At 36.7% G+C, this 27,797-nt stretch overlaps 1 protein-coding gene across 1 annotated transcript in view; it reads left to right on the forward strand.

Annotated features, from left to right (window-relative positions):
* LOC126807743 (aladin) overlaps positions 1-27,797 on the forward strand; it is a 116,799-nt gene that overhangs the window by 371 nt on the left and 88,631 nt on the right. The window contains exons 2-10 of the mRNA XM_050532516.2: positions 3,381-3,506; positions 8,249-8,373; positions 9,763-9,818; positions 10,638-10,729; positions 12,535-12,581; positions 14,453-14,611; positions 15,351-15,434; positions 17,712-17,832; positions 18,417-18,541. Coding sequence (XP_050388473.1) covers positions 3,396-3,506; positions 8,249-8,373; positions 9,763-9,818; positions 10,638-10,729; positions 12,535-12,581; positions 14,453-14,611; positions 15,351-15,434; positions 17,712-17,832; positions 18,417-18,541 — 920 coding nt within the window. The 5' untranslated portion in view covers positions 3,381-3,395. The remainder of the gene's footprint in view (positions 1-3,380; positions 3,507-8,248; positions 8,374-9,762; positions 9,819-10,637; positions 10,730-12,534; positions 12,582-14,452; positions 14,612-15,350; positions 15,435-17,711; positions 17,833-18,416; positions 18,542-27,797) is intronic.

The raw sequence follows: 27,797 nt of genomic DNA on the forward strand, positions 1-27,797 counted from the left end.
TACAGTATTTGGGTAGAATGTCAATTTGTTTCACAATTTTATTTTGCTTTTAGTGTGTATCCTTTCTTGGACATCAGTCATCAGTTTATATTTAAAGTTACAATTGGCTGGGGCTATTTGCCACATGTGGTAAGACAATCCGGAGACTATTTGCCACATGTGGCAAGTCTCCATACCGCAATTATCAACCGATTTCATTGAAACTTACAGATAACGATAACATTAATAATATCTCAGCGTAGGTAAAATTTCGACCACTACCGGTTAGCGGTTTCGGAAATATCAGGTTACCACCCATTTCACAATTATCAACCGATTTTAATGAAACTAGCAGATTATAATTACTTTAATAATATCTCAGAGTAGCCAAAATTTCGGCTACTTCCAGTTAGCGGTTTCCGAGATATCAGGTTACCACACATTTGATGTGGCACGGCTACAGACCACAATTATCAACCGATTTCCATGACACTTGCAGATTATAATTACATTAATAATATCTCAGAGTAGGCAAAATTTCGGCCACTTCCGGTTAGCGGTCTCCGAGATATCAGGTTACCACACATTTCATGTGGCACGGCTACAGACCACAATTATCAACCGATTCCCATGAAACTTACAGAATATGATACCATTAATAATATCTCAGAGTAGGCAAAATTTCGACTACTTCCGGTTAGCGGTTTCTGTGATATCAGGTTACCACACATTTCATGTGGCACGGCTACAGACCACAATTATCAACCGATTTCCATGAAACTTGCAGATTATAATTAATTTAATAATATCTCAGAGTAGCCAAAATATCGACTACTTCCGGTTAGCGGTTTTCGAGATATCAGGTTACCACACATTTCATGTGGCACGGCTACAGACCACAATTATCAACCGATGTCCATGAAACTTGCAGATTATAATTACATTAATAATATCTCAGAGTAGCCAAAATTTCGACTACTTCCGGTTAGCGGTTTCCGAGATATCAGGTTACCACACATTTCATGTGGCACGCCTCAGACGGCAATTATCAACCGATTTCCATGAAACTTGCAGGTTATAATTAATTTAATAATATCTCAGAGTAGTCAAAAGAAGAATCCTATTGAATTTCAACAATTTCTGTTTTTCATACAGATCGGCAGAGCGTTAGAGCGTTCCCATGGTGCAACAAAGTGAAACGAGAGCCATAACTCTAGACGTAATAAACAGAAATTGCTGAAATTCAATAGGTTTCTTCCTTTCACTAACTTAAATATTGAGTTATGGCCCTTGTTTCACTTTGTTGCACTTTGTGAACGCTCTAACCTGTAAAGTTAACTGCTGATCTGTATGAAATTTATATGTGCCATTTAAGTTAGTAAAAAGAACAATTGATCCTATAGGATTTCAGCAATTTACATGTATTACGTCTAGAATTATGGCTCTTTCCACTTTATTGAACCTTGTGAACGTTCCAACGCCGAAAGTTATCATTGGATCTTTGTGAAATTTATATGCATTATTTAAATTAGTGAAACCATGAAGTCTATTGAATTTCAGCAATTTACAATAATTACTTCTAGAGTTATGGCCCTTTTTTCACTTCGTTAAACCTTGTTAATGCTCGATTGATGAAAGTTATCATCCGATATGTATGAAATTTATATGCATCATTTAAATTTGTGAAACAGAGGTCTAATGAATTTCAGCAATTTCCGTCAATAATTTCTAGAGTTATGGCGATTGTGAACCTTGTGAACGTTTAAGTGACAAAAGTGATCATGTGATCTGTATGAAATTTATATGCATTATTTAAATTAGTAAAACGAAAAAGCCTGTCAAATTTCAACAATTTCTGTAGATTACTCCCAGAGTTGAGAACATTGTTTCATTTTGTAGATCCTTGTAAACCCTCAAACGACAAAATTTATAATCTGATCTGTATGGAATTGTCTTGTAAAGGCCCCCAATTACATACAAAGGAATAAATATGCGACAACCCTTGTCGACCGCTCGGACGATTTAGCTGCTGTTGACGTATGTTTCGTTGCCTGGCAACCTATCTTTACGACTCGTCGTAACAATAGTCACTGCCATGTATGTATAAATGTACTATGAGGGAAATTTTACCCAGAATGCAGCTCTATATAGACCACATGATCAGTAGGCCTATAGTGATGTTCTTGCCAATCAACCCTTAAATAAGGCTGACCTTAAAAATATCTTTGTTTCACCAAACCCGACCCACAATCGAGGAGAAAGGTCGGTTTTTTTTTTCAGATTTTTTTTTAAAGTCAGAGAAATCAATACAGAAAACTTATTAGCTGTATACTACAGATTCCTTAATTTTGTTTAATGAATTTGGGGTCTGACGTAAAAAGTAACGAACTGAAAGTTTTTATTAAACTTATTAAACATTCGTCTTCTTTATTGGCAAACAAATCAATGACATCGGGATTTTTCGTGATGCCCGACTCGCACACGATTTGCCACAAACTTGAAGTGTGAAACTCCTTCAACACGTTTTTAACGATAGTGCGGGTTGTGCCTTCATTTTTCTCGAAAACGGATATTGAAAATATCGTCGTCATGTTTAAAACTACGCACCACAGACATAGAGGCAGAATCATTTCGTGGGAATGGACGTGTATTCGTCTGCAAACATTTTGTTGAGAAGCGACACCTATGACACTTTCGTCTTGATCAACCAGTTTCAATAATGAATCAAACCATAGCCATAGTAAAGGGAAATAACTCTCATGATATATTTCAGGTTGACACACAAAATAAAATAAAAATATCGTGGAAAAGTGCAATAAAATAATTTAAGTCGGGCACGTTAGGCGAAACAAAGATATTTTTAAGGTCAGCCTAATACAAGAGATGGCGGGTGCATGTACATGCATTTATGCAATGTTTACGCCTCGACAGCGGTGCTATAGGTACAGCCCACTCTTATTTTTAAATCCATCTGTCAAAGGTATTTCAGGTGCTCGTCAATGTGTACACAGGACCTCAGTTTTTCGTCCCATTTGAAGTCAAACGATTACGAGTTGTCCCTTGCCAGAAAATCCATCCTGCACCACTGACGGTGAACTAGGGTGGAAAATCCTAATGAACTTTCTCAGCAAACATCTATCTAACACTACTGGTGAACCCGGGGTTGCTTGGGTAAACCCAGCTCCTTAGAACCAGAAATAGTATAACTCTGATAGTAGTCTTCTTGTCTCCAGCTTTATTTATGCCTCAAATGTCTACCTCAATCCCAAACAAGCATCCAGGCCATAGCAACAAATATATATAGGTAGAAATTATAATAGCAGTTTACTTTAAAACATTTTCATGGTGCTGGGAAATTTTTTTTTTGCATTTATATCGTGAGAATGTTTTTAATGTTGCAGCAGTTACTGTTTAAAATGAAAGGATTTCCGCCTCCCCCAGAAATCGGTCAAGTAACAGTAGCTGAAACAAATGGTGATCTGACAACTGTTGGCTCAGCTCATGTTCAAGACAGTTTACAAGTTCTGGTAGGCTTCACAATTTATTACTGGTTAAATTGATATATACTAAGCAGCAAAAGAAATGCCATGTTGGTATGTTATTCTGAATAGACGCTTTGCATAAAACTTGCCAAATGTTTTTATTGTATATTTGTGACCACATCTCCAACTTTACCTGAGCAATAAGGCTCTTTCCCAAACACAGAATTGAACCCAGGAAATGTTTTTCTCAAAAATGCAACCTGACTTCTGAGATGGTAATGTGTTCTCCATGATTTTCATGTAACTCAATCTGCACGTGCTGTTCACAGGGACCAGCTCTATAAAATGCACTCCCATACCTGGTTGAATCATTCATTACGTCTGCAGCATGCCACGACTCACGACAGCTCTGAGACTCAATGCTGGTCACACTGCCCAAGCTATTGCCAGTCACTTCCAGGTCAATGTTTGGACCATCTACAGGCTTCAGCAACACTTTCGAGCCACCAACACTACGGATGATCGCCCCCGAACTGGTAGACAGAACATGCTGAATCCCTTTACACAGGCATCTGAGACAGCACGTCAGACAGTGTCAGTGGGAACACACGGAATACCCATAAGTACCAATACAGCGCGCAGATGTCTCACCAGAGAGAACATCCGTTGCCGTAGACCTTACCGTGGACTGATCCTCACCCCTTGCCATCGATGTGAACGTGTACAGTTTGCCCAACAACACCAGAACTGGCGACACAGGCAGTGGAGTACTGTTCTTTTCACAGATGAGAGTCGGTATTGCGTATCAACTGCAGATATGGCAGGACCAGAATATGGTGTCAATGTGGCTAGCGTTATTCTGACCAATGTGTCATGGAACGAGACTCGTGGGGAGGTCCAAGCTTAATGGTTTGGAGTGGAGGCGGCCAGAGTTACTCGGGACTTTCTACAACAGAACGGTGTCAACGTTATGCACTGGCCAGCCCTTAGTCCGTACTTAAATCCGATTGAACATCTTTTGGATGAAATTCAGAGGAGACTTAATAACATCGTACTGAGACCAAACACAGCCGATGGATTGCGGGGTTCCAGGTGCCAATGGCGTCCATCAATCGTCTGGTCCACCCCATGTACAGATGCTGCGCTGCTGTTATTGACACTCGCGGTGCACACACCAGATACTGATGTATAGACTGTGTACAGACTCTAAACCTTCACGTAATGTCTTGGAATTGTGATGAATTAATCACTAATTTTCACAAAAAATTGCTTTGAACCATTTAGTAAGTCGTTTTCTAGAATGATTTGATTAAAGTGCCTCTCTGATTTTGAAATCATACTGACGTTTTTTTGCTGTTTAGTATATTACCTCTTTATATAAATATATCACTGGTAATATTTATTGTCCCTCGTCTTTCGAAGAAATCAGGGGACTATTAAAATAGGTTCATCCGTTTGTTTGTCCGTCCGTCCGTCCGTCCCTTCGTCTGTCTGTCTGTCTGTCACACTTTTTGGGACAGAACAACTCTCCTTCTAATTGAGGTAGGATGTTCAAACTTGGTGTAGGCGTTCATTAGGTGAATGCCTTGATCTAGTTTGATGATAAACATTGTCTGCTTATGGTAAGCAGAGATAAGCAATCTGATTGGTTGATGCTTTGGGGCCAATAGCTTTAGTTTTAATTATGTGAGAGTGATGAAACTCCGCGTATAGATTCATTATATTATATATAATTACCTTGACAAATTTCGATGATGAGAATTTTCTGCTTAGGCTAAGGAACGATAAGCAATTTGATTGGTCAAGACTTTTGAACATAACAACTCTGCTTTTAATTGAGGTAGAATGTTTAAATTTGATGTAGATGTAGGTGAATGTCTTCACCTTTCGAGATAAAGCTGAGCAGAGCTAAGCAATTTCATTGGTCGATGCTTTAGGACAAGATAACTTTAATTCTATCTGATAGAAAGTGATGAAACTTAGTGTATTGTTGATAATCTGGTTGATTGCTTGATACTTTTGAAAAAAATAAATTTGCGATAAATTAATATGTGTCATCTATTTATTTTGGGATTTTGGTGGGGGACATCTACCTCACTGTTGGCTTGTTTATTACTGGTAATATTTATTTATTACTGGTAATATTTATTTATTACTGGTAATATTTATTTATTACTGGTAATTAAGCTTTCATATTTCATATGAAAGCTTATTGTTTCTGACTATTTCACGTTTGTGACTATTTGACCTATTTTACTAAATCTTTTTTCTTTGAGTACCTTGAGACAATTACTTCAAATCTGCAGTTTCAGATTTTCGAATTTCGAAAATTCGCCGCTGTGATTTCGAACCGGTATTTATGACCAATTTGACAACTTCTTTCATAGTTGTACGATTTTCATGAAATTTAGCATGTAAGTAGATCTTACCGATGCGCCTTAAAATTTGTTAAATTATCTCCCCTTAATAAAATTAAGGATCAAAATTTTAAAAAGAATCATCGAAATATAGGTCAGAATGACCTAATTTTTTTTTCCGATACTAGACAAGTAATTACTGATTCATACACAAAATATGGAGTTTGTCGATCGAACTGGAAATGCCATCATCTTGAAACGTGAAAAGTCCCTAAGGCTTTTGCGATATTGCACTTACAGACATGGGAGTTATATTTTCTGAATCCCTGAATGCCTAAAAAATGTTCAGAGCACAATTTTGATTTAGGTCAACTGATGACAGCCATTTTGAAGTGAATATGAAAAATAGCGAAAAATCGACATTTACGGTCTTCTAAACAAACACAATAGGGCATAGTATGTTCAATACGTCTCATATTACCGAAATGAATACATTTCAGGATAGCCTGGCTCATGGTCGATTGTTTGGTATTTGAATATTTCAAAAATTCGAATTTCGCCTTTGATGTTTTCCGTGCCGACAAGGTTGTTTTTGAGTGTGGGCCCGCGCATCCGCATCACAACCCTACTATCGTGCACATCAACTTGAAACTCACCGGGTATCTGGCTTATCGTCCCAAGCACAATTCCAAACAAGAAATTTTAGGGCCCGACCCATGTGGGGCGAGCAGTGGCCATTTTCCCGGCGGTACATAAAGTAAAACAAAAAAATAGAGATGGAACTAGGTGTTCGATTTTAATTTGGAGACAATTTTTGGATGCGCAGAGGTCGGAAATGGGGGGGTAGCCGAAGTTTCAAAGAGATAGGTCCATTTTGTAAAAAAAAACCTTCATAACAACATATTTAGCTGCTTTTGACTTCGCCCATGCGCAAAGCTGGAACCAAAGGTACCATGACTACCAAATTCCGGCTAGGAACTTTTCACGTTGGTACCTAGGTGCCCTGAAAATTTCAAGGCGATACATGCATTCGTTCATGTCGTTTATACTTGACACGGTTCCTGCCGTTCGTCAATTTACGGATTCTGTAAGGAGGGAAAAATTGAAATTTTGCTACGACACCGGCACCGATTGTCCGAAAACCATGAAATTTGGACACAGTACGCCCATTACCACCCTGGACTCTGTGCTTTACTCCCATTTTGATCCGATTTAAATAAAAAAGAGTTTTACCAAAAAAAACGCTTTTCGGAATTTAAATTTTGTTTTAATTAATTTTGACATTGCAAATGTAAACGGTCTTATCGCCTCTTCCGTATGTGATAGGTGTTAGTACTATACACATTATCATTACAAGACAATTTTTTAAAATGACCGCAACACTAAAAACCGAAATCGTCTATTTTGACTTTTTTTGACTGCTGAGGCATCTTTCCGGTGGTCAAAATCTCTGAAATTTCCAGCGGTTGGCTGTGCCGCGATAATATTTATCATATATTAAAAGGAGAAAAATTTCGCAATATTATACTTACTGACATGGGAGTTACATTTTCTGAATCCTTGAAGGAATGCCAAAAAACGTCAGAACAGAATTTTGATTTTGGTCAACCGATTACAGCTATCCAAGTCTCAGTTATTTCCCTTTAGTTTCCAGATTATTTTGTTTCCCGGATGCCATGTTCCTCACTATATTTAGACTTGTAACTTCGCGACTTTTTCACTGATTTTGATAATTAGTTTTTGTTGTTCTTTTTTCTTTTAAGATAGTTGATATAATCCATGTCACATGACGATGAATATGAAAGCTTTCATATCTGCATGGGACAGTAGCAGATCTAGTAATTATTTATTACTGGTAATATTTATTTATTACTGGTAATGTTAATATATTACTGGTAGTATTGATATATTACTGGTAATATTGATATATTACTGGTAATATTGATATATTACTGATAGACATATTGATATATTACTGGTAATATTGATGTATCACTGGTAATATTGATATATTACTGGTAATATTGAAATGAGTGAAATTTTGCCCGGACAGTGGCACTACGGCCTACTCTTATAATGAATTCCAACTGTCAAGGGATCTTTCATGTGTGACTAGACAGCTGCCCTCCGTCCTGCATCACTGACAAGGGCGAACCATGCCAGAGCGATTTAATGAATAAGATTGAACCATATATTAGTCTCGAAATGACCTTGTGTTGAGTGGACGTTAAACCCCATCTCTCTCTCTCTCTCTAATCATACATGTTTTTTTAAAACCGGTGTGAACCCTGATGACCTTACGGATAGCGATGTGCTGATCAAACGTAAGACTACCGGCAGATAACTGGCCCTTTTCACCAATGTTATGATTTAGGCATCAAGAGGATTGAAAACTGTGCCAAGTAAATCGGTTTTTTTTTTCTTTCTTAGTGTTCAGGTTATCCCCAAGTTACTGTTTTACCAGAAAATAGCAGAAATTCTGTTCCAAGAGAAAGTGCCAAGTCAGCATTTTTGCCTCATGATGAAACTGTGTGGAAGAGAGCTCTGAATGCTTGGTGAGTTATATTTGGTTTGTTAGTGAAATATTGGATTGATATTAATTTTGCTGTATAATATGGAACAGATCGATATTAAAATCACCCACCTTCAGGATTCAGAAGCAAGGTTGACCCATTATTACAATTTCTACGAAGTGAAATGAAATGGGGTTTAACGTCCTACTGTTCTGCTCCTATACTGGGCTAATGAAGACGGACATACGCCATACAGTGTGCTACGAGGGAAATTTTGCCCGGGCAGCAGCACCATCGCCTACTCTTCTATCGAATTCCAACTGCTAGGGGATCTTTTACGTGTATTCCAATATATATACGGGACCTCAGTTTTTCGTCTCATCCGAAGGACTAGACAGCTGTCCTTGTCAGGCCCTCCGTTCTGCACCACTGACAAGGGGAAACCACGTCGGAAAATCGGGATGAACTTTCTCGGCCAATGCAGGGATCGAACACCCAACCTCCAGGCTAGCACAATTTCTATGGTTTTATTGAATACATGGAAGGTGAATTGTGGTCGTATTTTGCCATCGCCGCCATCCATCACTACTTCTGTTTATGTGGATGTATATTGTTGTCATCCCTGTCTGTCCATCTATTCACATTTTGTAGGTACACTCTACAGGTCACAATTTTATCTGACTTGTAACAAATCTTGAAATATAGGTTGATATCCCTAAGATCTTGATTCCTTATGATATCGGACCGTAACTTCATGGATTATTGCCCCTGATTGTGAAAACAAACAAATTTTTAGCTTGTGGACACTCTAAAGGTCATAATTTTTATCCAATTTTGATGAAACTTATAACGTATGTTGATAACCAACAGATCTCGGTTTCTTTTGTTATTGCCACATACCAGCCTATAACAAAATGGATTATGGTAGTTGATGGTACAAAAAATTGCATTTTTAGGTTGTGTACCATGTAGTGGTCACAATTTTTATCCAATTTTTAAAACCGTTCAAATATATAACCATAATGACTGTTGACTTTGAATTTTGTGAAAATTGGGCTGAAACTGACAGACAAAATGGTGGCTCTCAGTATGCAAATTGCGGCAAATAGTGTAAAATTATGTAATACGAATGTTGTGGATCATTCTAGCAGTCACAATTTTTATCCAATTGTGGTGAAACTTAAAATATTATGTTTATATCCCAGACATCTTTGCTCCTTTTGATATTGGCGCATATTGAACCGTAACCTCCTGGATTATATAAAAATCTCTTTCAAAATATGGGTGTATATTGCAACTGCTTGTTGTGATATCAAATGAGACTATGAGGCTACCTATGAGCTGAGAACCCTGAAATACATAAAAATTACTTATAAAATAATTATTTTTACTTGGAATATAAAATATGTAAAATTGTGTATAATTTATTAGGTATGAGCATGGATTTACAGGAAGTTTTGAAGAACTGGTCAACAGTAAAGATGACGGTAGGTTATATTTTTAACTTATATATTATCTAGGTTGTGTATATTGTTTCTAAGAAATTATCTAGGTTGTGTATTTTGTAACTTAGATATTATCTAGGTTGTGTATTTTGTAACTAAGATATTATCTAGGTTGTGTATTTTGTAACTTAGATATTATCTAGGTTCTGTATATTGTAAATTAGATGTTATCTAGGTTGTGTATATTGTAGATTAGATGTTATCTGGGTTGTGTATATTGTAACTTAGATATTATCTAGGTTGTGTATTTTGTAACTTAGATATTATCTAGGATGTGTAATGTGTAACTTAGATGTTATCTAGGTTGTGTATATTGTAACTAAGATATTATCTAGGTTGTGTATTTTGTAACTAAGATATTATCTAGGTTGTGTATTTTGTAACTTAGATGTTATCTAGGTTGTGTATATTGTAACTTAGATATTATCTAGGTTGTGTATTTTGTAACTAAGATATTATCTAGGTGGTGCATATTGTAACTTAGATATTATCTAGGTTGTGTATATTATAACTAAGATATTATCTAGGTTGTGTATTTTGTAACTTAGATGTTATCTGGTTTGTGTATATTGTAATTTAGATATTATCTAGGTTGTGTATATTGTAACTAAGATATAATCTAGGTTGTGTATATTGTAACTAAGATATTATCTAGGTGGTGCATATTGTAACTAAGATATTATCTAGGTGGTGCATAGCTAACTAGCTTGTGTATATAGATAATTGTCTAGAGGTTGGGAGGGGTGGAGTATATTTCAGTACAAAGTATATTAGCTACTACATCAAGTTTTTATATTTCAGTACCAAGCATTATAGCTTCTACATCAACAAGTTGTTTAACTTTGTTACGCTGGGCTACGTCTCTTAATGGATCCCTCTTTCCTCATTTATCAGTAAGTTTTAAAAACAGGGATAATAGTATAAAAATAGATAATGCAAAATGAATATATTGAAAATTTTGTTCAAATTACTTTATTCTGATCGAAGTTATGAATTTTTGAAGATGTAGCATATATTGTTGTAGGCCTACTTGACAATCAAGACTAAGCCTTGATTATCCATTTTTTAACCTCATAGATGTTTAAATCCATTTAAATCTTTACCATCTGATGGTTTAGAGAGTTGATTTCGGGCTTGTCAGGTGAATTGCTGCCTAAAAAATAATTTATACCATATTTGACATCAGAAAGACAACCTGTAATAGCTCCTATGTAATCCATATTTAACTTGATATCATTTATCAGTATGGTTTAAAAATCATAAACTTATATAATTTATAGGGCTTTTTGTCATAATTTTTATCCGATTTAAAAAAACGTTTTAATATATCACCGTTACACCCTAAGGATGGTTGAGTTTGAATTTCATGAAAATCGGCCCAAAACTGTTGAAACTTGAAATGTAAGTTTATAATCCAAAGAATTGGTTCCTTTCAATATTCGCACATGTCGGACCATAACTTCCTGAATTATGGCCTCTGATTGTACGAAAAATCGCATTTTTAGCTTGTGGACCCTATACAGGTCATAATTTTTATCCGATTTAAAAAAACGTTTTAGTATATCACTGTTACACCCTAAGGATGGTTGAGTTCGAATTTCATGAAAATGGGACCAAAACTGCCGGACAAAATGGCCGCCCTTCGTACACAATTAGCGTATAAATATGGTAGATCAATGTTGTGGAGCCTCTAGAGGTCACAATTTTCTTCTGATTTTGATGAAACTTGAAATGTAAGTTTATAACCCAAACATCTTGGTTCCTTTCGATGATCGTAACTTCCTGAATTATGCCCCTTGATTCAACAAAAAATCATGATTTTAGCTTGTATATCCCTGTAGAGGTCACAATTTTTATCTGATTTAAAAAAAAATGTGTGAATATGTCACCATTACACACTAAGATCTTGGATCCTTTTGATAATCACGGATACCCGAACTAAACTTCCTGGATTATGGCCCTGATTGTTCGAAAAATGGCATTTTTAGCTTGCGGATTCTCTAGAGGTCACTATTTTTTTTTCAATTTTAAAAACCATTTAAATATTTCACCATTCCATCATAATAAAGGTTGAATTCAAATTTCGGGAAAATCGAAATGAAACTGCCCAACAAAATGGCCACACTTTATACGCAAATTGTGTAAAAGTATGCAATACGAAGGTTGTCGACCCTCTAGGGGTCACAATTTTTATCCGATTCTGATGAAACTTAAAACATATCTTTATATCCCAAAGATCTCAGTCCCTTTTGATATTTGTGCATTTCAGACCATAACTTTCTCGATTATGGCCCCTGATTGTACAAAAAATCCCATTTGTTTTTAGCGTGTGCTCTATCCATCTCTTGCAAAATGTGGGCGAATCCTGCCTGGCAGCCACTGGTATTACAATTTAATAGGCCACTTAACCTAGAAATACAGAATTAAATACACCTGGGATAAACAAATACCAGGCCTGTGATTCCATGCTTAAATGGCCTTTGTATATTCTAGATGTCTAAACCCATATATTGTATGGAGTGTAAACACCAATTCGCTCATCCATTTTCAACTGGTGTCATTGCATATGTGTCAGATTTTGAGGTCAGTTTAAAAGATGATGCAACACGCTCGATGTGTGGCTAATTTAGCTCTGTATTATGTTATTAACGCTTGTTGCTGTATATACCTTATAGATCAGATTTCTTCTTCATTACAGCTGTCAAACGAGGACTTGATAACCAAATTTACAACAATATCAGATTGGTAAGTCCTATTAATATCATAACTATGAATTTAGTTAAGCTTTAATTGATTTTTTGAAATGCCTAATTTTATGGGTTTGATTTGAATGGTAGATAAATTCTCCTGTCTGTAAATTTTCCAACCTGTGTTTTAGGGAGAGAAGTATCCCAAGTGTACTCATTCCGCTCTACTCCACTGTACCCTGGGTTAATCCATAGAGTTTCCATGATTATCTGCCCTGGCCTTGATTGTAGCTCAAGTCTTCGAACCAATCAAAAACCAGTTTATAAACCAGTCATTTCACCATCGATTTTATAATGGATGGTAGATAACCATATTCATGTCCATTTACTGAATGATTTATGTAAATAATGTATATTTGATTTCAAATATGTATAACATCTGTATGTTTGACTTTTTTTTATTATTCTTACTATTCGTTTTTTGTCTCAAATAATTCATTCTGTTATGATTATTATTATTGAACTTATACTTGGCAATTTGATTCACAATAACTTGTCTACGTGGACGTAAAACTCCGGAAACAAACGAACGATTCTCAAAAAAATTTCTTGACCCTGCATGTATATAAAAATGTCCGGTCTTCATTAATATAATATTATCTAATTTATTGTTAATAGATAAGCATTTAGAATAATTTTGACTCCTAACCTTGTCTGATGAGAGTTAATTCCCTTTGCCAACTTCCTTTGCAATTAACGATTTATGGCATTAGTCGATAAAAATAGCACAATCATCAAGAGCAGATGACTTGAAAATGTGTGTCCCCCCCCCCCCCCACGCCCATAGATTAACAATCCGGTTTATTTTTTCAGACTTTAGTTTTTATTTTAAAAGCTTAGAATAGACAAAAGGGGATCTAAAAACCCACATTCATGTAATTTGAGTGTATATAAAGTGTTTTATATTCATTCTTTAAAATATATTGTAATTTCGAATCAACTCTTCATTACACATCTATCATAGTAATGATCTCCGTGTTAAAATTATATTTGGAGCGTGTTTAACCAGTTCTATCACATATGTGATAATGGCTGACACTGATATTTTCCTTTAAATGTTGGATATTACAATCCCATATTTTCACGGCAAGACGCCAACATCAATATTGATTGAATTGGACCAATATTGCATTATAATTTGTGTTTTTAATTTTGAATATTATGGATGATATTGAGTTAGAAATTTAGCTACTTTACTTTTGATGTTAAATACATTTACAGACATTGTGTTTTGATTCATGACACAGTATGTCAAGTTTTGGGTTAAATTATTAGTCCATTAGTTAAAGAAAATATTCCACAGGCCAAAGAGAAGTAAGCAGGGATGGCTACATAAAACAAATTGTAAAACATCACTTTTATGAGAAGAGTTTCATGGTCGTGTGCTTTATCCTTTATCATCAATTGGTGGGATGGGACAGGCATTCATAGCGCAAGATAATGATATAGACTTATATGATATCACAATTAATGCTTTGCATCAATGAAATTGAATCGCAATAGGATCCTATTAATTCATAGTAAAAATTGACATCAAACAGGGTGTTGGATTCCTCTCTTTAAGAACCTCAGTGTGTATGTATGCCTACGTAATTTGGAGATGATCAGTGATGGCATCATGCATTGTCAACTGTGAAATTTCCATAACAGGAACACTGCAAACCCCTCCTGCAAAAATTCTTGGATACGCCCCTGGTTAGATGCTAAATATAAACAATCTTCACTTCAATTCCGTGTTTTGATTAATGACACAGTATTTCAATTTTGCTGATGCTTCCGAACTAATGAGTTATTTCCTAATTGAAACTCTTGTTTCTAGTCCCCAAATTAAGTCAACATCTATATATTTATAAAAGCCTTTTATTTCAGGTCCCATAGTCCTATCCGAGCGTTTGCGTGGCATCCCCATGTCACAAAGTTTGCCTATGCTTTACACGATGATTCTATTAAAGTTCACTCGATGGGGAATACCCTTGTACCGGTCCTCAAACACAAACTACAGAAATATGTAGCAGATATCAGCTGGCAGTAAGTCAAACATTTTAATCTGGCAAGGTTACAACTGTGTCTGCACTTTCTTTAAGCAAACGTCTTTCAACATCTTTTCAGCTTAAACCTAATTCGCAATACATAAGCATTATGTAGTTGACTCTGTCATCTAAAGATATTAATACTAATTTCTCTGTTATTTATTCATCACACAAGTAAATATTTTCTTTACCACACGGATGGTTTAATTTTGTAATGGTACAAATATTTGTATTTCTATATTAAAGACAAAACCTAATATATTGAGTTTTGTCAGATGTTATTGACAAAAAGATTTGGGGCGAATGGTTTATGCGTCGCTTTTGATCATTGAACCAAGTGGCGTGGTTTCGATTCCCCGCTTGTACGTGACAAGGAGTAGGGTCGCCTGACCAACTCGGAATGTTTTCTCCGATCCTACAGTTTTTTCCCACTGTATAACATCCCAACACGCAAGCAGGTTATTGAAATAAAATTGAACAATATGTTGGTCCCTATTTGACCTACTTTGTGTTGAATGGATGTTAAACCCCATTTCTCTCTCTCTCTCTCTCTCATGTACGACAACTCAACTCTTTATTCAACTTCTCAAAAGATATAACAGTGTCATTGAGTGGGCAACCTATATATTTATTTGGTTATAAAGGATGAGGGAAGATTGAAAACCAGACCTACTTGGTTTAGAAACATCCACATGTTGACTCAATCTTGATAAATTTGTTGATCTTTTGTGTTTCAGGCCTTTATCAGCATCTGTGTTAGCTGTGGCATGTCAGACGTGTGTGCTTATATGGCATATAGACCCAACATCATTAGCTGCCAGGTAATTCTTTTTTATACGCCCACATGGAAATGTGGTCGTATATTGCCGTCCGTCCGTCGTCCACAATTTCTTGTGAACACTACAGACTACATTTATCATCTGATTGTTTGGAAATTGATATACTTTGTTTGCATTAGTGAGATGAAGAAGCCTAGTTAATTTCAGCAATTTCCGTTATTTTCTTCTGGAGTTATGGCCCTTGTTTCACTTTGTTGCACCTTGTGAACGACAAAAGTTATCAACCAATCTGTATGAAATTTATATGCATCATTTAAATTAGTAAAACAAAGAATCCTATTGAATTTCAGCAATTTCCGTTAATTACGCCGCAAGTTATGGCCCTTGTTTCACTTTGTTGTACCTTGTGAATGCTCTAATGACAAAAGTTATTTTCCGATCTGTATGAAATTTATATGCATCATTTAGATTAGTAAAACAACAAAGCTTATTGAATTTCAGCAATTTCCGTTAATTACATCTAGAGTTATGGCCCTTGTTCACTTTGTTGAATTTTGTGAACGCTCTAATGACAACAGTTATCATCCGATCTGTTTGAAATTGATATGCATCATTTAATTTAGTGAAATGAAGAAGCCTATTGAATTTCAGCAATATCCGTTAATTACACTGTGAGTTATGGCCCTTGTTTCACTTTGTTGTACCTTGTGAATGCTCTAACGATAAAAGTTATTATCCGATCTGTATGAAATTTATATGCATCATTTAGATTAGTAAAACAAAGAAGCTTATTGAATTTCAGCAATTTCCGTTAATTACATATAGAGTTATGGCCCTTGTTTCACTTTGTTGAATCTTGTGAACGCTCTAATGACAACAGTTATCATCTGATCTGTTTGAAATTGATACGCATCATTTAGATTAGTGCAACAAAGATGCCTATTCAATTTCAGCTATTTCCGTTAATTACACCGTGAGTTATGGCCCTTTTTTCACTTTTTTGAACCTTGTGAAGCTCTAAAGACAAAAGTTATTATCCGATCTGTATGAAATTTATATGCATCATTAAGGTTAGTAATACAAAGAAGTTTATTGAATTTCAGCAATTTCCGTTAATTACGTCTAGAGTTATGGCCCTTGTTTCACTTTGATGAATCTTGTGAACCCTCTAATGACAACAGTTATCATCCGATCTGTTTGAAATTGATATGCATCATTTAAATTAGTGCAACGAAGATGCATATTCAATTTCAGCCATTTCCGTTAATTACACTGTGAGTTATGGCCCTTGTTTCACTTTGTTGTACCTTGTAACGACAAAAGTTATTACCCGATCTGTATGAAATTTATAGGTATCGTTTAAATTAGTAAAACGAACAAGCCTATTGAGTTTCAGCAAATTTCTGTTAATTACATCTAGAGTTATGGCCCTTGTTTCACATTGTTGAATCTTGTGAACGCTTGAACAACAAAAGTTATCACCCAATCTGTATGAAATTCATATGCATCATTTAAATTAGTGAAATGAAGAAGCCTGTTGAATGTCAGAAATTTATGTCCATTACTTCTAGAGTTATGACCCTTGTTTTACTTTGTTGAACCTTGTGAACGTTCGAACGACAAAAGTTATCATCCGATCTGTATGAAATTGATATGCATTATTTGAATTAGTAAAACAAAAAAGCCTGTCGAATTTCAACAATTTCTGTGATTACTTCCAGCCCTTGTTTTTTAGTTTTTAGAACCTTGTGAACCCTCAAACGACGAAAATTATAATGTCATCTGTGATCTGTATGAAATTGTCTATTAAATGCCCCCTAATTACCTACAAAAGAATAAATATACGACAACTCTTGTCGACCGCCCGGACGATTAAGCTGCTGTGGGCGTATGTTTTGTTGCCTGGCAACCTATCTTTCTTCTGGTTGCAGAGTGGTATAACATATGCTATAGATCATAAGCTCTGTCATTGAATCAAATGTTGTGGTGTGTTACTTGTGTTTGTGGGGGTCACGGTGGGTAAGATGCTGGCTCGCTAGCCTGGAGGTAGGGTGTTCGATCCCTGCATTGGCCAATAGATTTCATTCAGATTATCTGGCGTGGTTCCCCCATGTCAGTGATGCAGGACAGAGGGCACGTAAAAGATCCCTTGACAGTTGGAATTCGATATAAGAGTAGGCCGTAGTGCCGCTATCTGGGCAAATTTTCCCTCATAGCACACTGTATGGCATATGCCCGTCTTCATTAGCCCAGTTCAAAGCAGAACAGTAGGACATTGAACCCCATTTCATTTCATTTTACTTGTTTGTTTTTTTTCAGACCGTCTGCTAGTTGTGTACAGGTGTTAAATCAGAGTGGTCATAGCCCTGTTACTAGTTTATCATGGCACCCTGATGCTTCCATACTTCTCTCTGCATCTCCAACGGATACAGCCATTATGGTGAGTTGATTACGCTTGTTTCTATTTTTACATTTGACCATGCCTTGGTTATACGTAAGGACAAATTGTACAGTTAACTTTGTTTATTTAGACATTGTTTAACATATTGCAAATATGGATTTTATTTGGAATAAGGATGAAAAACATAAAAATGGGGGTGTTGTTCTTGGAATCGAAATTCACAGTTTACAACAATCTGATGAAAACACAGATCCTATTTCTTTTCATTTTTTTATAGTTCAAAATTACGTTTTACTTTTCTTTACTATACACAAGGATCTGGAAGAGTTGTTAATGTGATTGATTATCCAACGAAACGGTATGTTGTAACGAGTTCTTGGTGTGCGATGCACGGAACTATGGGTATCCTACTAGAAACATCAACGCTCATTGGTTAATCAAACGTCATAGGGTCAAAAGTCGCTCGTATGACCCCTAACGTGACCCCCAACTACAACTGGTCAGATCTTCATGTAGTAGAGGCCATTGAAAGTATAAAAAACGGAATCTAAATATAGATGTATATTTTAATCAGATTGAGTTTACAATTGTTATAACTGTTCCGTTATTTTATCAATAAACAGGCATGGAAAGTTGCTATGGAGACTGGTGTAACATTAAGAAGGGCTGGTGGAGGAGGTGTTTCCTTTTTGAAATTCTCACCAGAAGGCAGTAAAGTTCTAGCCGCTACACCAATGTCTATGTTTAGGTAAGTTTATAGGAGGTCATCCTTCTCAGACAGTGTAAGCCAAATGTCCAGATGCAAATATGAATTGTTCAGGAATACTAACTGTACATTTACATTGAATCAAAGTACGATTGACATGGTTGTTAGAGATTCACTAGTAAATGTGAGTTTGGAAGATTTGACATGGTTATTATACAGTAGTAATTTTGGTGTTGGGGGGTGGACTTGGAGGATGGGGAGGATTTGACATGGTTGTTAGACAGTAGTAAGGTGCCCCGTGGCCGAAACTTTTCCCTACTAAAAGTTGTACTTGACACGTTGAATGTGCACGCTTCAGTGACGTAACTCTAATTGATTTCAGACGAGTCTCGGGCTGTCTTTGTGTCTATAAAAAGCCACAGCACGTGAAATTCTTAACACTTGTAATAACTATTACAGACGTAAAAAATCTATTGTTGATGATTCTAAATAGCAGTAATATTTAGCTTTTTGGTTATTACTGCAGCTTTAGGCCGTGTTGAATTGATTCCTTGTTTCTCCTCGCCCGCGCGCTTAGGTCGAGGACCCCGAAAATCGTGCGCTTACGTTTTTAACACCCAAAAAAATATTAAAAAAATTACGTTAATAACATCTAAAAAAAATTCTACCAAACATCAGAAGTTAATTCTCGTTGTTTATTCCTCGTTGCGAACTAAATAAGTAAGTGCAGGGGGGGCGCACTACACGCAAAACAAAAATCTACAAGATAAACCTGCGGACAAGACAGAAAATAGGCATTGCACCGAATAAACAAATATCAAATCAAGTGAATGGATCCGGTTGATAATACACATGTAGGGGCCCGCATACTATGGAATAAGTTACACTGTATATGATTGGATGAATTCCGCAAAATGGCGCGTGTAGCAGTCATTTCGGCTAATGAGAAAGCATATTATAAACTATAAGACAGTCGCTAATATTCAACCGGGAACCTGAATAATCAATTTTTTCATTGGCTAAAATTATAACACGTCATTATTATTCAAGTATTACCCAATCATATCTTGTGTAATAAATAACGCACGCCTTACAAAATGGTGAGCTATGCCGGGCCATAGGTAAATTCGCGACCGGTCGGCCTAATTTATTGATGTTCAAGGAAATAAGAGTGGTCCCGTTCGTTCGTTTCTGGAGTTTAACGAACGGGACCACTATTATTTCCTTGAACATCAATAAATTAACGAAGGAACGGGACCACTATTATTTCCTTGAACATCAATAAATTAGGCTGACCGGTACGCAAATTTACTTATCTCGACTCGACTTTGGTGTGTATTCCCAGCACTTTCACGTTCGATGATATTGTCGAAACCATCTATAACTCAACAAGCAAATCAAATTTCGTCTAACTGGAATGTTTCCATTGTATTGTAACACAAGAATACGGAAAATTTATATCAAAATATGGTTATTTCATTTTTTAAAAAGTTAAAAAAAGAAGCCACTTGTTACCAAATTTTAGTTTGTTATTAAGTTTATTTAATTAAATAAATATTATCTTTGTTTTTATTCTAACCAATAATATAACTAGATTATTTATAATATTATTAAAAATGGTACACAACCCTCAGACTATATAGGTATTATGCCAGACCACTTTGTGTTTTGAAACCCACTTTGTGTTGTGTTTACCGCACTACCGCACATGATTGCCAGAGTGGTGGCAGGAGAAACAAGGAATCAATTCAACACGGCCTTAGAAATTACGCTCGTTTTATTTTTTAAATTGCTTTATCATTAACTAGACCGCTAGGAGTGGCATCTTTTGGTTTAGTACAAATAATATCTCTGAATAATGCGGGTTGGGCAGGAAAATGATACTAGCAGTAGTTTCATTTTACTTTTACAAGGTTCTTAAAACAATTGTTGTGTCGCCCACCGGGCGTTATTTGTAAATTCAATTTCTTGTTCTAGCTTTCTGTCATGTTTCGTAAAAAAGTAGTCTTGGTCGGTAGACTGGTTAAGTGAGACTAATTTCAAAACAAGGGCATGTAACCTATTTATTGCTCAAAAGTGTCTGGATGTCATGGACGACACTCCGAACCATTTTTCAGTGTATTATTTATAGATGGTTAAATGGTCATATCTTATTAAGTACAACATGACCGTTTATTTAGTGACCCTAATTGTGCGATACTGATTTAAAGCTTAGTATATATATAAGTATTGTGGTGTAATTGTCGAGATATTTGGAGATATTTATTTATGGTGGGGCAGCCTAACAGTAGTAATTGTGGTGTGTGTGGGGGGGGGGGGGGTCTTGGAGGATTTGACAGGGGGGTTACACAGTACTAAATGTGGTAATCAATATTTACCTGTATTGTGGAAATCGGTGTTGTAATTGTGTGGTACCTGGGGGAGTAAAGCAGTGAAACCAGAATAAAACAAGTACCACTCTATTAGCAACCAGGTACTAACTCTCACATCATCGCAGCCATCTTGTTATTTTGACATCATATGGAAAATCAAAGTCTGTAGATGGATGCGTAATTGTCCAAAGAACATGCATGCCAAATTTCATGTCGATCTAACTTAATTGACAAAGCCTTTGGCTTTTTCGAATAACGTCACACCCAAGAACATAAAGATGAGTAGCACTTAACCAATCCAAATACATGATATTAATATAAACAGTCAGTTAATCTGGCCTTCTCTATTACAATATTTATATATACTGTCAGTTGATCAGGCCCTTTCTGTTACAATATTTATATAAACTGTCAGTTAAGCTTGCCTTATCTGTTAAAATATTTTGTAGAGTCTGGGATGCTGTCACATGGAATTGTGAAGTTTGGTCAAAATTATCTGGAAGATGTAATGTAAGTGTGGACAATTCTACAATTGGATAGATCAGGAAACAAGAATTCTAACAGATTACATTATCATATTAATTGATGTTATTTGTTGAATAGGGATCGTGGGCAATACTTGGTTCCTGCGAAGGGATTGGGATAAACTTGTTTCTTCTGAGTAGAGATTTGAAATAGGGTTAGACGTAGTGTTTGTAAATGTGGATTGTGAGGAATATGTTGTTAAATAATTAATGAGGGAAATGGAGATGGGAGGAACAAGTTGTCCCCTGATAGTGATTTGATTGCTTGATGCTTTGGGACATCATAACTTTGATTTTAAATGAGTGAGAGTGATGAAACGTAGAGTATAAGTCTGGAAGTACTTATCAATTTTCAGATCATAAATTGACATATTGACAGTTAAAGCTTGGTACAGAGTTCATTGTGGGATTTGTTGACAATGATTCTAGAGCTAGCATAGACAACTTTACAAGCCCCCATCTGTGTTAATTATTGCCCATTTCTAAAGTTGGGAAGTGCTGCTGATAAAACACTTGCTCTTCTCTGTGTCCAGTCTAAAGGAGGATAGAAAGAAATGGGATTTAACATCCACTTGACACAAACTAGGTCATTTTGGGACTAACATATGGTTCAATTTTATTTCAATAATTCGCTTGTGCATAAGGGTCTTTAACAGTGGGAGGAAACCGGAGGACCTGTTGAAAACTCTTCAGGTTGGACAGGTGACCCTACTCCTTGGGATTGAAACCACGCCACTTGACTTGATGACAGACCTTGTGATCTAAAGTTGACAGGTTTTGATTCCCTGGTTGTACGTGACAAGGAGTAGGGTCGCCTGTCCAACCTCGTGGGTTTCTCTGGGTCCTCCGGTTTTCTCCCACTGCTAAAAACCCCTACGTGCAAGCAAATTATTGAAATATACTATTCAAAAAAAGTAGGGGATATTTGATTTTTAAGTGTTATTAAAGTCACCTAATGAAACTGACGAAGAAACAAATGACAAAATGAAATGAAGTTCACATTCATCGATTTATTCCAAATGATCGTTAGACTAAGTAAGGCACAGACTGACCATTATAAGGGTAAAATGATACCCGGGGTCAAACAGCAAAGTTACCACAGCATCACAACCAAGTCAGTAACGGGTAAATCCTCCTCTGTTTGCCAAACAAGCATTGATCCGACGTGGCATACTCCTAATGAGACGTCTAAGGTCATTTTGGTCCAGATTGTCCCATTCCTGTTGCAACGCAGCAGCAAGTTCTTGGACATTGGCAGGACGTTGTTGACGTTGACGTAACCTCTGTCCAAGCATGTCCCAGACATGCTCGATGGGGGAGAGGTCGGGACTCAGTGCTGGCCAAGGTAATGTGGTGATGTTCTGTTGTTGGAGGTAACCTGTAACGATCCTGGCCCTGTGACACAACGGCACAACATGGACTGCCAAGATGTTGTCCCGGTAGTACTGGCCTGTAACACGCCCTGCAACAACATGTAAAGCCGTTCTTCCAGCAACAGTGATGCCTCCCCACACCATAACAGAACCACCCCCAAATCGATCATGTCTGATGACGTTATTGCTTGGAAGCGCTCGTTTCGACGACGCCACACCCTCCTACGTCTGTCCAAAAAATCAACAGTGAACCTTGACTCATCTGAAAACATCACATTACTCAAGCGTCGATTATCCCAGTGTTGACGATCCCTACACCAACGACGTCTTGCCTGAATGTGATGATCTCTCAAACAAGGGATCACGCGAGGACGTCGGGCGCGAAGGTGACCCCTATGCAGTCGATTCCGAATCGTCTGGCCACTCACTCTCACATCAGTGTCTGTTTGAAGACGAGCGCTGATCTGATTTGCTGTGATGACACGATTTCTCAAGGCCAAGGTACGGATAAATCGATCCTGGGCTTGAGTTGTCGCCCTTGGTCGACCTGAGCGTGGTCTGTCCTGTACAGATTGTGTATCACGGTATCTGGACCATAGCCTGCTTATGACAGACTGAGAAACATTCATCGTCCGCGCCACAACCGCCTGTGTTGTGCCGATCTGTAGCATGCCAAGGACACGTAACCTTTCATTTTGGGTAAGCCGACGCATATCAAAATTTGTTTTCTGGTCACTAAAACAATTAAACTGATGTTTCCACCCTGGAATTCAATGCCACAATGACTGTAACATTCAAAGTCAGAGTCGTGCAAATCTTGGGTTGGACCCCCATGATGATCCCAAGCATCACCTGCATTCCATGCGGTAGCTATTAGTGCGTTTGGGCGTCACATGTAACTGGAAATGTTTCTTCTGTTAGGTTCTATAGTGACTTTTTTCGTAGTCATTTGCATATTTTAGTATTATGCCCCCAAAATCAAATATCCCCTACTTTTTTTGAATAGTATAAAATTGAACCATGTGTTAGTCCCAAAATGACCTAGTTTGTGTCGAGTGGACGTTTAACCCCATAAAGTTGACACGTTAGACCATGCGACTGCTCAAACCCAGTCATAAGGCGAGCAATATACAGTAGTAGATATGACTATAACACATGCTCTCTGGCAAGGTTGAAATTGGGGTTTGCATTCAATAATGACTTTAGTTTGGTTAGCTTCGTTATAATTTCCAATTATTCATCGTAATCATAGTAATCAGGACATTGTTTATGTTTATTATATGTAGTCTGCGTGTTGGAGTCCTGATGACCAAATTCTACTGTTTACCATGGCGAATGATCCAATCATATACTCAATAACATTTGGTCGTAATCACATGGATGTAGCTGGTGGCACCAATGAAACATCCAAATCCAATATGGCTGTACCTATAGCAGATCTGTCAGAAATTGAAATTACAACAGAATCTGGAATCATTGTCAAGTAAATAATTTTAATTCGAAACCTAATAACTGAAAATAATATTGTAGTAATATTTAAATAATATTGTAGGAATATTTAAAATAATATTGTAAGAATATCTTAATAATATTGTAAGAATATTTATATTGTAAGAATGTTTAAATAATATTGTAATAATATTTGAAATGATATTTTAAAGATACATTATGGGAGATAAGATAACGAGATGGCAGTTCTCGCTATAATAGTTAAAAACAAGATAGTGTAAAGGTAATTTGCTGAAAATTTCAGTCAAATTGATCCACTATGAGCCGAGAACGAAACGGGTGAAATTTTCGCATAGTCTCGGTAATCATTACTAAAATCATTAATATAAACAGCATAGTCTCAATTATCCACTGTTTTGATTTAATTATCAATGAGCGTTTGCAGCATATAGGAACATCGAAGCTAGCCTTGACATCGAGAGTTTATTATGGTCTGGATAAGTTAATTAATGTCTAATTGATAATTTAGATAACATTTCAGGCCTAAAGAAAGACTTGTAATAAGCAGATTTTGCTCTTGCATAATGCATGTTTAAGAATATTTAAAATAACCTTAAAGTTACGTAAATATTAGAGTTTGTTAGATTGTATTTAATGGATCTGTTTTATAGAATTGGTGGTTGTATACAAGATATGAAATGGGATAAAACAGGAAAAAGATTAGCAGTTTTATTTCAAGGTAAATGTAATGAAGTGAGGTAACGTTCACTTACAACTGCCAACTTTTTTTGCATGAGAGTTCATTTCTGTCCCCACCTCTTATTTTATCTTAATAATCCTATTTTATTGATCCAAAATTGCCTTTTTCTCCCCACATTGGCTGTGGTCTTCAGCAGACAAACACAAAATATGAATCATAATTATTTTTCGAAAAATTGTTTGGCTATGCAGCTAGAACATTTTTCGGACTGTATAACAAAATACTATTACATTCAGCAAAACTAAAAGCCCCATTTCAGAGAGCTGTAATCATGTAGATGTGTCTATTATTTCAGAGGGTAGTAATCATCATGTAGCTCTGTTTATTATTTCATAAGGCTGTAATCATGTGACTCTGTTTATTAATTCAGAGGGCTGAAATCATGTATCTCTGTGTATTGGAAGGCATTAAATTATGATTTATGTCTGAGGGCTTTAATCTGCATGTAAGTCTGTTTATTATTTCCGAGGGCTGTAATCATCATGTAAGTCTGTTTATTATTTCAGAGGGCTGTAAATCATCATGTAAGTCTGTTTATTATTTCAGAGGGCTGTAATCATCATGTAAGTCTGTTTATTATTTCAGAGGACTGTAATCATCATGTAAGTCTGTTTATTATTTCAGAAGGCTGTAATCATCATGTTGCTCTGTTTAAAACCAGTATTTATCCTGTTATAGATCTTATTCCATGGTAAGCCATCTTATCTTAACTGACTTGACTTACATCTACATTTAAAAGGGTGATTGAGTGGGCAAGTTGTCTGATGTATGCACTTTAGAAAACAAGGTGTCATTGAGCCCCACACGTGTATCTGACAACCTCATGGATTTTATCCACATTCTTAGGTTTCCACCCACTGCCAAAGACCCCTACACTAATGAAATAAAATTATACCATATGTTAATCCCAAAATGAACTACTCTCTCTCTCTCTCTCTCTCTCTCTCTCTCTCTCTCTCTCTCTCTCTCTCTCTCTCTCAATCTCTAAAACTTTGGAAAGTGCGTTTTAACAAATGAAATGAAATGGGGTTTAACGTCCTACTGTTTTGCTCCAAACAGGATTAATGAAGATGGGCATACGCCATACAGTGTGCTATGAGGGAAATTTTGCCCGGACAGTGGCACTACGGCCTACTCTTATATTAAATTCCAACTGTCAAGGGATCTTTTACATGCACGCCAATGTGTACACGGGACCGCGGTTTTTCATCTCATCAGAATGATTAGACAGCTGTCCTTGTCAGGCCCTCCTTCCTGTATCGCTGACAAGGGAGAACCACGCCGGAAAATCTGGGTGAACTTTCTCAGCCAATGCAAGGATCGAACACCCGACCCTCAGGCAAACGAGCAAGCGTCTTACCGACTTAGCCACCATGACCCCACGTTTTAACAACAAATGAGCAAAGCCGAGAATGGTGAAACATGTTTAAGACTTGGGTAAGAAAGGCTTATGACAATGTCAAAAATATTATACACCTTGAGGATTCGGCCTACCAAGCCTTACAAGTAGATCTGGAATCACATTTATTACTCACTCTTGGTAAAAATTGAATGTGTATTTTAAGTACAATGTATTGAAATCAGGCGGGTGCATAGGTCTGATTGCTATTTTTTAGGATTAACACAATTTTTGTGTTTAACATAACTGTTGTATTTTACATTGTTTATAAAGTGTTGACAGATTCAATTTAGAATGCCTGGTTATATTTTTGTTTGAATTGTTTCATGTTTCAGTGGCTTGATACAAGGGAAGGAGAATGAAAGAGCTCATCATATATCATTTCAACCCAGTTACACAGAAGGAGCTTTATTGACTGTTGTAAGTATATAGACAATACAAACCATCCATATAGAGTACTGTCTTCATTAGCTTGCTTGATGCAAACCAGTAGGATCTTTAACCCCAGAAACAATATAACAAAAATAGCACACTTACCATGAGCACTCTGTGGGGAATAGCACACTAGCCACAAGCACACAGCAGGGAATAGCAAATTTACCACGAGCACACAGCAGGGAATAGCACACTTACCATGAGCACACAGTGGGGAATAGCACGCTTACCACAAGCACACAGTGGGGAATAGCACACTTACCACAAGCACACAGTGGGGAATAGCACACTTACCACAAGCACACAGTGGGGAATAGCGCACTTACCACATGCATTACTATTATTATTATTACTTATCAGGGGGAAATGGTGGCTCAGTGAGTAAGATGTTGGCTCGCTAAAAAGGAGATCCCATGTTCAATCCTTGAGTTGGCCGAGAAAGTTAATCTGGCATGGTTCATCTCCGTCAGTGGTGCAGGACCTAGGGCCTGATAAAGGACAACATAAAGTCGTTGGGATTGGACAAAAAATAAACGAGGTCCCATGTACACATTGGTGTGCATGTAAAATATCCAATGGTAATTGGAATTCGATATAAGAAAAAGAATAGGCCGAAGCGCCGTGTTCAGGCAAAATTCCCCTCATGGCACACTGTATGGCGTATGCCCGTCTTCATTAACCCAGGCGAAGCAAAACAGTAGGACGTTAAACCCCATTTTAGTTCATTTCTCATGGAAATTAATCTTAGTTTGTTATCACTACTGATAGCTTTGTGACAGGTATATCTATAGAACCTGTCAAGGTATAGCTTTGTGACAGGTATATCTATAGCACCTGTCAGGATATATCTATAGCTTTGTGACGGGTATATCTATAGCTTTGTGACAGGTATCTATAGCACATGTCAAGGTATAGCTATGTGACAGTATAGCACCTGTCGGGGTATATCTATAGCAACTGTCAAGGTTCGGACCCATGAACTTTAG

Source organism: Patella vulgata, chromosome 9 (genome assembly GCF_932274485.2).
Source record: "Patella vulgata chromosome 9, xgPatVulg1.2, whole genome shotgun sequence".
In the NCBI taxonomy this organism is placed as follows: domain Eukaryota; kingdom Metazoa; phylum Mollusca; class Gastropoda; family Patellidae; genus Patella; species Patella vulgata.